Genomic DNA, 11,149 nt, shown 5'->3' on the forward strand with positions numbered 1-11,149 from the left:
CTAAAAGCATAACCAAAACATAATCCAAATCAAATGCAACTGACTAGGTTGCATACAACATACCAGTATCCCAGAGCAAGCAGCAATGATCAGGAGTAATAAGGGAAGGTCCTTGTTTCCATACCACTCAAGAAAGTGAGGGAGCAGAGTTGTATGTTCCTTTGTTTCCTATGTAGTTGCATCTAGAATGCTAAGGAATACTGCCACTGTTGTTATGCTTAATATATTACACTCAGGTTAGTGCTTTAACTAGCAAGTAACCCAAATTAGATTGTAGCAGTCATAAAATCTGCTATGTCAATAACATGACAAACATCATGCTGTTTATGAACTCAGCACAACCTCTGATTTCAGTATGTGATCCGCGGAACAAGTACAGCAGGTATTCTCCTGTTTAACAGCTATGAAATAAATCTCTTGGAAGACAGTGCACCTGAGAGAAGCAGGTACTACAATAAATCTTAATAATCCCAACAGATTTTAATATCATACACATATATTTAATCCAGGCACTTACAACAGGTACTGCAGTTCCTGCAAACACAGAGGCAAGATGTGAAATTGCAGAAGAGAAGGAAATTGGAATAGAGTACTACACAAAGTCTAAAATTCTGTTTGGCTGATCCTACCTTCCAACACCGCCCACTTATACCTAACCAAGACATTTTCAAATTCACCATGTCATTAGAGATCTGGTAAAACTGACAATTAAGTTTAGGGATGTCATATTCATTCACTGGTGCTCCATCAGCTTTGGCTCTTGTTTCTTTCCTTTATAAGCAATGTGATTTTCCAGTACATTGTGATTTAACAGGCTGTTGAGAGGTTACATCTATTTTTCGTTTGCTATTTGTAGTTAAGATTAACTTCTTGTTTCAGGATTTTGGAACACCTAGAGAGATCAACTAGATCTTGTGATATACCTTACTGTTCACATAAGTTAATATCTGAAATTGTAGTAAGACTGATTTTAATAGATTAAGTAAGTTTTCAGCCCAATTTTGTTATAATTAACAAGCATCACAATCACATTAGGCTGCCTGTCACCTTCTTAAAAGCCCACAGAGAAAGTAAGCCAGTTTGTTAGAATTGTCTATAAAACCAGGTGAAATTACTGAACAAAACCATCAAGAATATTCCAGTTTTCCACAGCTTAAGCAAAATACCGTAAAAGACAAACTAGACATAATAACCAAATTCACAAAGTAGGAGGCTTCCAAGCCCCCTCCCCCAGATCTTCCTCCCCTTCCTCAAAAAGCCACAATGAGCACCTGGTTGTTCGGGAATGAACACAAACTTTGACTGTGAGCCCAATTTAGGATCAAAATGAATCCCAGCAGTAGACAGGGTAGTGATACTCGTTTCCGCTGTGCTATTTAACAAGATCTGTGAGAAATGTATAGTCTTCCTGATTAATTTATTTAGGTAACATTAAAATAAAAGTTGTCTTACAGCTGTTTTTCTCTTGGTATGAAGTTCATCTACAGTTTTTTTGAGAAAAGGAGGAAGATTCTGCTGCTTCCTGCTCCCCACACTACTAATCCCTTCCCCCCTCTCCCTTTTAACTGCCACACTACTTCAAGAATTAATTCCTGTTTTCAGTTTTCCTTTAGTTCTTGGAGTTAGATCTGGGGATAATGACCGCTTGTATTTTAGACTGCGTGTTCCAATTAAACTTAACAGATTATGCATACCTTGCTCCCATTTTGCGATTATACTGTAGCAGTGCTTGTAGGAGAGCTGCCAGGGGGCAAGAAGAAAGTTTCAAAGCTTCAGTTGTTGCCTCCTGGACCAAGGATGGCCAGTGCTCATTTGACACATTAGCCTATGATAAAAGAAAAAAAAGAAAAAAAAAAAAAGGGCTTTATTGTAGTGTGTAGTGTAAATCAGTTTTTGTTTGCAGCTCTCTAGAGAGCAGGTTTAATTCAAGCTGTTCTGAGTTATATAAAGTATTTGGCAGGTTAGAGAGAGATTTCTTTCAAAATAAAAACAAAAAAACAAAAAACAAACAGTAGTTAGAAGAGCCTGGAAAAGTCACGTGAAATATTCTAGGATCAGCCTTGCCAGCTTGCTCGTTTATGCAAAGAATCTTTTTTTTTTTTAATACGCGTTTTAGTAATGCTTCTTTTAATCACAAACCCTTCTTTGCTTTTCAGCTTGTAAATCTTCATCCCATGTACAAGAATATTCTAGAATGTACAATTTATCCCCAGAAGTGACATCATATTCTACCAGAAGTAAAAAACAACTCCAAGATGGTAATTACCTAGTAGAGCAACTATCGAGCAAATCCCTGTATCTTTTGGCTTAAGAAAAATCTTATTATCCCCATTGTGTCCGGATTGCATTCAAATTACTGTACTTGAAGGGGTGCCCAAATTTTCATTTGGACAGATAATTGGGAGACAAGCAATTTTCAAACACAGAGCTTTCTTGTATCTGAGCAAGGTTTTCACCAGGCTTTTGCACATTTCATTAAGCCAGTGCAGATTAGAGAGGCTGAACAGAAACCACTGATGAGCTGCTCTGCTCATGCAAAAAGTCGAGATGAGATAATCAAATTCGTACTAATTACATTTTTAAACAAAGTCTTGTACATTCTCAGGCAATTCAGGCCAGCATTTGAAGAAGTAGTATTAATAAAGTTAGAGGGTACCTTGCGACCTGTGGAGACATTTAGGAGCTATAGGAAACAGGGAACAGACCACTAGAAAACTGACAGAAGAACCATGGGAGAAAAAATCCCGTCACTTGACAAATTCTGCCGTTTGAAAGAAACTTGTCTGCAGTGAGGGGGATTCTCTTTTCCCACCAGAAGCAACAGCTTTGCAGCTTTATCCTCGGTAAAAGTCACTGCCTTTTCTTATACAAGCACTCAGGATATATGGGGTGCCTTTGCCTGATTTTGATTATGGCTGTTAGCTTGATCAGCTGTTAAAACACATGAAAAAGCGTTAGCCAAGATCACAGCAGTATCTACCTTTTACCCCAGGCTTTAAAGAAGTCTGGTAGAGCACTTCAAGTTTCTAGAGTGACGATGCTTACAGAGAACAGACACTTGCCAAGAATTTGAGTCATGTTCACCTGGCCCCTCGGTGCAAGGAGTAGAATAATTTTCTTTATACCACAAGATACACTTCCCTTAGATTGTTTTTATACTTCTTTATACTACTTACATAGGCAAGACTCCCTGTCTAGAAATGACCATATAGCATAAAGTTACTTGAAACCTGACTGAAGTCTCCAGGCACCAGTGCAGGAAAAACTTTTATTAAGGCAGTTGTCTGAACAAGAGGACAAAGACTTGAAGGGTAAGTCAATTTGGATGATCAAGCTGAATCTGTTATTAGAGAAATAAGCCTTATTGAACAAGTTAGCCTCTTTATGTATACAGTGGTTCTAAGTGATTATTTCACAGCAACCTTTTTTACAAAGAGAGATTCTAGAAACAGTCCACTGCCCCTTGCAGTCTCATTTTATTCTCTAGTTGTCAGTCATAAAATGCAAAGTCATTTAAACAGGGGCTTCATTTAAAGACTGCAGAAGCCCTACATCCCATGAACTCCTGTTAAATCATGCAGTTACGTAATTTTTATTGTCCTACCATGCAGATTTCCAGTGCGAGCATAGCTAGCCTGAGCAGACTGGATAACTTCCCGTTCCAGCTGCCCTGCTGTGATGCCAGCTGCAGACTCTTTCTGTAACACATCTCTGCTCCAACCATCATTCTTTGAGACTGATATACTTTTGCCAGCCACTGAAAATAAACATCCAACAAAATCAATTATGGAACCACCAAAACACACATCCATTAGGTAGTAACATTTAGTTCAATTTATGAGAGTACCACAGCGTACTATTAGCTAGAACACCACCACCCACCCAGCCCTCATTCCAACAACATACTGCGCGCTGCCCTGTAGGAAAATGCAGTCTGCTGGCAGTACACCTCACTACAGTAACTTATTTTAGAGTTCCCTTGACCACCCATGGACAACAGAAGAGCATTGTGTGGTGCCTCATTTGTCTCTAGAAGTTCTGTAGAGATGAAAAGATCATTTTTCCTCTGGAACAAAGGTTTTTCCAGCCCATCTGAGTAATGCTAGGAACATGAAAGACATTACAATGTGAGCCTGAGCTCAGAAGATGGGTTGGGCTACACAGTTTCTGACCCAGCAGGGTCATGCTGGAGGAGCTAGATGGGGCTAAGGAAGTAAACACTGGTATCTGTGCAGAGTTTCATACTCCTACTGCCTTCTCAAACAGCACAAGATGTCCTGGATTTGCTCAAGAAAAGAAGGAAAAGGATTCTAACTCCTCCCTCTTTAATGCTGTAGTCATGTCACATTTTTTGAAGCAGACGCAGCCACAAGTTTGCAAATCCCTGACATGTACATGATATGCATCAAGATGCATAAGCCACATTTAGAAATATTCTTTGCTGAATCACCAAGCAAACAAAGCGACTTCTTAAAAAACAATTCCCTTGCTTTCAAGCAAAGGTCCTTAGACTTTTCCTAGCTGAAGACTGCCTGGTGTTAGAAGGGGCAAAATTCTTAACCCTTTCCGATGCATAGAAGTTATTTATCATTAAAAAGAGACACGCTAGAAAGTACTTATTAGCACTAGTGAGATTGTGCATCCTTGACATCAAGCTGCAGGACTGCTTTGTAAAGTAAAACATCCATTCATGTGCAGAAAAAAAAAAGCTTTCTTTGTGCACAGTTCTCTGCAGCTGAAGATATCTACCACTCAAGATGTCAAGGAGAAAAGAACCCTCATGCAAAGGCACAACAGCAGCTCTGCCAGACCAGCTTTTCTCTATTTTCCTGGTAAGCCACAGCACAAAAAATAGAAGAGCCATCAGAACAGTAGTTCAGCAGCCCTCCTAAATCCTGCAAAACAGCCATTTAGACAAAAGCCAAAAACTGAAGCAAAACCCAAAGTTAATGGCCCCTCTAACTTAGTAAAACTGTAAGGCATCATGATGGATACTTTTGAGTAAGACAAAACATTTATCAAACTCTTAGGAAGTCTAGGCCACAAAACAAAAGCATAGATCTATCCATTAGGAACAGATGTAGCACCCAGGCTTTTTCAGAATGGTATCCAAGCCCTGAGCAATATCTTCTTTAATTGAAGACTGAAAAGATCTTCCTCAGAGGTATCTTATCTGTGACCTGGATTAAAAACAAAACAAAACAAAACAACCCTTCCCTCCCTCCAAACCACATACACTTTCAGTTCACTTCTCCCTGTTTGTAAGCAAGACGACACTTGGCTATGCAAGGGATGCTTGAAGAATGTATATAATCCCTAATTCCATTTTCAAAATATATTACTAAAATAGAGAATACAATCATATCTTGCATGCCCCCGTATTTTGCAAATCCAATCTGAATGAGTTCTGCAGTTCAGAAAGATGAAGTCTTACAAGCCAAAGAAAAATGCATCAAAAAAAGCACCTTTCCACAACTGATACTCATATATTCCAGAAGAGAAGAGGATCTGCAGCATTATAGTAAGTGTGATAATGATCTCTACAGCAGCCTTGCACTGATCTTGTAAGACTGAAATCAACTTTAGTGAATCTTACTGCAAACGGGGTTTTATTTGTTCAACAGGCAGAGGGAGCACCATAAATCCTGCAACTACATAAAGGACTCTAAAAGTTCACGGAATTTTTCTAAACAATGTGCTGCTAACATTGGTAAAGGAAAATAGTAACTGTAACTAACAACAACAGTTGGGAAATAAATAAATAAATATGCTGCATCACCAGAAAGATCTCTTGGCACGTGTGAGAGAGACTTCTCAGATAGTCTCACAGAAGCAGCATATGAAGCAAGTTATAGCACCTTCATATTAACTAAAAATGATAACTCGTGATGCAATGCAAGGGAATGAGTGAACACTGTTACTGGGAGTGATTTCTCTTCCCTACAGACTCAACTTACTCAAAAGAATGGTGACACCTGATGTGTCAGATCAGATTACGGAGAAAGTGACTTATTCAAGTTTTCAGACCCTGAATAAGGAATTGTATATTACTACATTAGGAAACCATCTACTTCCATCTATTCTTATGGGTTATGAAATACTTCACTGGTTTCTGCTCACATGCCAAGTCACAGATCTCTAAAGACAGAGGCACCAGGGGTTTATCTCAAGTTTGTAATTCTCCTGCCTCCATGTCTGCTTGCTCTTACAAACAGTCCTTATTATTTCAACTATTAAAGAAAGTTAACATAATGTTACAACTTTATAAAGAACTGAATATAAGCTGTTTTTTCTGTCACTGACTGTCAGCAGACAAATAAAAGCAACCAGTGAAACAAACTCTGACCCACTTCTAGTGCATACTCTGCTGAGAGCAGCACACCAAAGTCAGGGAGAGAATCCACACTTACTTGCCAGGCTGCAACCGACGTTGAACTGGTCATGACTGTCTTGTGAAGCTCCTCCAGGATGGCGTCTGGAAGTTCTTTGTGAGACTGCAAAAGCTGCTTACACTGAACTTGTCTCAAAAGCAAAAACAGAGCGGGGTGCTCAGGGCAGCTTTTTAAACCCTAAAACCAAAACAAGGCTCAACATGATATCAGAATTATCATTTCCAAATATCAGAAGATACTTCGATTTTTCCATTTTGGTCTTTACAGCAAACAGCATTGAAAGCATTCTCAGGATGCTTGTAATATGGCATTTTCCTCCTACTCTGCACAAAGGAATTGACACATGAAAATGGATAACGTTTTTTCTGTCTTCAAAATACATTTGAAGTCTATCCTAAATTTTGTACCTGTCCTACCCTTAGAGGTTTCTGAAAGATAGACAGGTAAATAGCAGACCTCTAGTTCTCCTTGAGCTTCACAATCATTACAAGTTTTGGGCTAATGGAGGCAAAAACCTGTCCTGTGGCTAAAAGTGACCTTGAATATGTTCCAAGCAACTTCAGTTCTCCCAGCTAAGGTGCTTTATTCTCACTGGAACAGAAGCACTTTACTAAACATTTCCTGTTCAATAACAGCCGATACCTATAAAGTATTTTTCGGGACAAACTCATGCAAAAAAGCAAAGACAGAAAACTAGTCATCTGTCACTTTACCCTTCTCAGGTGAAGCACGTGAAGCTTCTACAAGTCACATCACATGTTATTTTACCTGTTCAAATCACAATACTTCCAAGAATTATAACTCAAACCAGATCTAAGAAACAATGCTTGTACTTTTCACCCATTTTTTAAAAAAACAAAGTATGTTGTCTGCGAGTCCTTAATAAGCTGCTGCTTTGCAAAAAGACTGCACGGATGTGCAGAGACTTTCTGAAACACAATAGAAGCTGCTAGTATTTGTTGGAATTTTCCCCCATTAACAAACGTGGAATCACGTCGCCTGTCTCAAATTGAACAACTGCAGTGCCTGACTCATCATTCCCAGTTATATTGCTTTCTGAGAATCCTGGGGTCCAAAACTGTCAATGGGAGTTTGTGGTACCAGAAAGCGTGTCCTGGTTTCGGCAGGGATAATTTCCTTCCTAATAGCTGGTGTAGTGCTGTTCTTTGGATTTAGGGTGAGAAGAATGTTGATAACACACCGATGTTTTAGTTGTTGCTAGGTAGTGCTTACACTAGTCAAGGGCTTTTCAGCTTCCCATGCTCTACCGACTGAGAAGGCTGGAGGTGCACAAGAAGCTGGGAGGGGGCACACCCAAACTGGCCAAAGAAACATTCCATACCATGGGACGTCATGCTCAGTACATAAACTGGGGGAAGCTGGCCGGGGGGGCCGCTGCTCGGGGACTGGCTGGGCATCGGTTGGTGGGTGGTGAGCAATTGTACTGTGCATCCCTTGCTTTGTGTATTATTATTATTATAATTTTATTTCAATTATTGAACTGTTTTTATCTCAACCCACGAGTTTTTCTCACTTGTGCTCTTCCAATTCTCTCCCCCATCCCACTGGGGGGAGTGAGCGAGCAGCTGCGTGGTGCTCAGTTGCCGACTGAGGTTAAACCACAACAGAGTGTTACTCTTGTTTCTTCACAAATTGCAGGCACTGACTGTCCCCTCCCCAAGCTATTTAACTAACAAAAACCAAACAAAACCGACCATAACCTTCCCCCATGCCCAGATACCACCTTGTATGTCTGTCTAAAAATCTCTGATCCTTGTTAATATAACACAGGTCAGTAGACGTGCTGGCCAGAAAAGGAAAACACCTCCTCAACAAGCAAACAAAGAGACAAGAAAGTACTTCACCCTAGAAAACCAGCATGTTCACAGAATCTGTTTTGTTATTGTTTGTTGGTTTTTTTTTTTAAACTCCCTTCCCCATTAATACAGAAATGCCATATGCAAGGAGCACATTTGCAGGGGATTAGCCATTTTCCTTAATGAAAGTCAGGGATGTGTGCTTATCTTTTGCCAAGTGTTCTGTTCATGAACACATGAAACACACACTTGAGGCTTGTTAACACCCCAGTCCCCTTCCCCAACTGTGCTGCCTCAAGAATTTTCTTTTTAATAATTAAAACTTGTAGCATCCACTTATGGATCTGAACCAGAGTACCAACACAACAGAGCAGAAGACATTTAAGTCCCCTGCAAGTCTCCTACCTGGACTTCTTGCCTTGAATTTCTGTAATGCTTTGCTTAATACTAGGTTAATGAATAAAGGCAGGAAGGGCAGACTTAGCTTTGTCATGTCATACACTGCTTGTTTCAACTATTAATACAGTTTTGGTCTTGCAAACAGAGTAAATATCTTGGAAAGGGGAGAAAATGCCAACAACTATTGCATCTTGTAGCTCTGATGGAACAGACAGTTGCTAATTCTATAGAATTCTACCACAATCTGCCAGTATGATGCCATCATACCTTGGTACAAAGAGCTTCAGCTTCTGAGAGTTTACCAGTCTCCTCTAGACTGGTAATAGCTTGACATAGACACCAGTCTTCAAGAGTCCGGATATAATTATGTGGAAGGTTTTTTTCTCCAGCTGCAAAAACAGATAAAACACTTAACCAGATTACTGTATATGCTGTAGCGCCATACCATGTCACGTGCTCTAGATCTCGTAAGGGAGAACTTTTAGGAGTATTAACCTGACATGGCTTCCTTCATTAGTAGGAACATTAAGAGATGATAAAAGTAAAAGCAAGAAGAAGGGAAAAAAAAGAATACACCATTTGAGTTAATGGTTTGAGAACAATCCATCAAACATGGAATTTTAGTTCCAGTTTTCAAAACACTATGGACGTTGAGCAAGACTGAGGCTGAGGTTATCCCTCTACTGGAAAAGTTACAGAACTCAAGAGTACTTTAGCCTTTCCTTGTAAGCAGTGTTCCTGTGCTGTAATCCACCCATCCATCAATCCAGGCATCAGAGTTCAGAAGTACTATTTTAAAAAAGCATTTGAGGCTTTGGAGGGGAAGGCAAGCTGCAATTAAGTAATTAACCCTAGCTGTGCATTAGGATTTAGCATTTTTATGTGGTAAAATACAGTTACAGCTCAAACCACTACTAAGCAATTCTCAGCTTATTTGCAAGTTTCTGAAATTAAGAAGAGTATTGTAAGCTTAAAGCATTTCAATTTTATTTTTTTACACTAGAAAACTTGTATAGCTTACTTTTGGCTGAAACTGTAGATACAAGTGTCATCTCTAGATCTGTTCGCTTCGGCTGAGTGTTGTTTAGACAGACGACGGTGTTTTCAGCATGACAGGCTGCCATTAGCACTGCCCAGGCAGCAGGATTATCTAGAAAAGAATGGTTAAAGGCAACTCGTGCCCATTCTAAATATGCTGGTGGTTCATTTGGAATGGTCTTTACCAGATTAAGCATAAAAACATAGCCATCAATGGAACCACAGACCATAAATGAGAGATAGCAAGAACAAGGCAAGTAATTCAATCAGACCCTTACATCAGCTCAGCCCAAGGCAGCTGATAACTACTTGCCTCTAACTAGTAAGATTTTTCAAATCATAAGACAGAGATGCTGTTTCTAAAGCCAACTAATATATTTTTCACATAACCACTGGTGTGCTAACCTGAAGCAGCCAGTTTTCTTCTGACCACACAGATTAAATTTGACTATCACTTAGTGCTGCGTAACAGCGGCAGCAAAAATCCCAAGATGCCATCCACAGCTTTCAGTCACACAGACTCAGTCTTGCCTGACCACTAGCATGACAGTTACAGGGATAGGTGTCTACTTCTAGCGTCAGCTCATTCCAGTGTCAGCTTTACCCTGACCTAGCCCCGTGAAGAGCAACTATGACTGCAAGAGCGGTCTCTGTCCTGAACTGGACAGAGCTCAGTTGAAGATTTCACCCATGTAAATTTTCATCCCAAAGATAATGAATTTTGCCAGCAAAACGAAATAAAGCTTGAAGATCTAACAAGTAAAATGTAAAGCATACTGCTTTTGAATAGTAGTCAGTCTTGCGTGTACCTGTAGGAAACTAACTGAAATTTTTAACTTGCACAGCCACGCTAATGCATTACAGCAAAATTACTGCAGAAAAAACAAGTTTTGGTATTTCACTATCAAGTGCAAATTAGCACTTGAAAACCCCACTAGATTTGCGCTTCATACGTTTAATGAAGATCACCATTTAGTAAATAGGTGAACAGTTGCCTATAGTTCATAACCAGTGTATTGTAACAGAACATTTCCAATCCAAATTCTCAAGCTAGATGAATAAATCTCTTCTGCTTGGTGTAGCATACCGATTCTGAGAGAACATGTGTTTTTCTTTTTTGTCTAATATATGAAATAATACTTATCTCTTCTCCTGCTGACGGATTAACAAATTGGCCATGTTTTCAGAACAAGCCTTAAAACTCAGCCATTTTTTTCTTCTTGTCTAGTTTAATTCCCCATGTCTAAACTTGGAATGACAGTTAAAATTTCAACTCTAAGCATTCTCCCCAAAACATACATGGACAATCCAAAACAACAAAACAACCCAAGAAAAGTAGATTATTTTTTTTTGTTAGCACAATAATTTTGTTTCTGATGGGTAAAAAAATCACTACTGTGTTTGAGAACAAGAGTCACCTGGACAGAGGCGGATTGCCTTCTGAATATTTTTCAGAGGATTGTTTTTCTCATCTTCCAACATGTGACATCCTGCTGCCAACTG

The 11,149-nt window shown here is 39.4% G+C and overlaps 1 protein-coding gene across 1 annotated transcript in view; it reads right to left on the reverse strand.

Annotated features, from left to right (window-relative positions):
* The window catches only part of TTC37 (tetratricopeptide repeat domain 37), a 52,666-nt gene that overhangs the window by 3,534 nt on the left and 37,983 nt on the right, over window positions 1-11,149 (reverse strand). Inside the window, 6 exon segments of the mRNA XM_009330309.1 lie at window positions 1,637-1,825; window positions 3,605-3,757; window positions 6,411-6,569; window positions 8,876-8,997; window positions 9,630-9,758; window positions 11,065-11,149. The exon segment at window positions 11,065-11,149 is cut by the window's right edge and continues 26 nt beyond it. Of these exon segments, the coding sequence (XP_009328584.1) occupies window positions 1,637-1,825; window positions 3,605-3,757; window positions 6,411-6,569; window positions 8,876-8,997; window positions 9,630-9,758; window positions 11,065-11,149 (837 nt within the window).

Source organism: Pygoscelis adeliae, unplaced genomic scaffold (assembly GCF_000699105.1).
Source record: "Pygoscelis adeliae isolate BGI_AS28 unplaced genomic scaffold, ASM69910v1 Scaffold178, whole genome shotgun sequence".
Taxonomy (NCBI): domain Eukaryota; kingdom Metazoa; phylum Chordata; class Aves; order Sphenisciformes; family Spheniscidae; genus Pygoscelis; species Pygoscelis adeliae.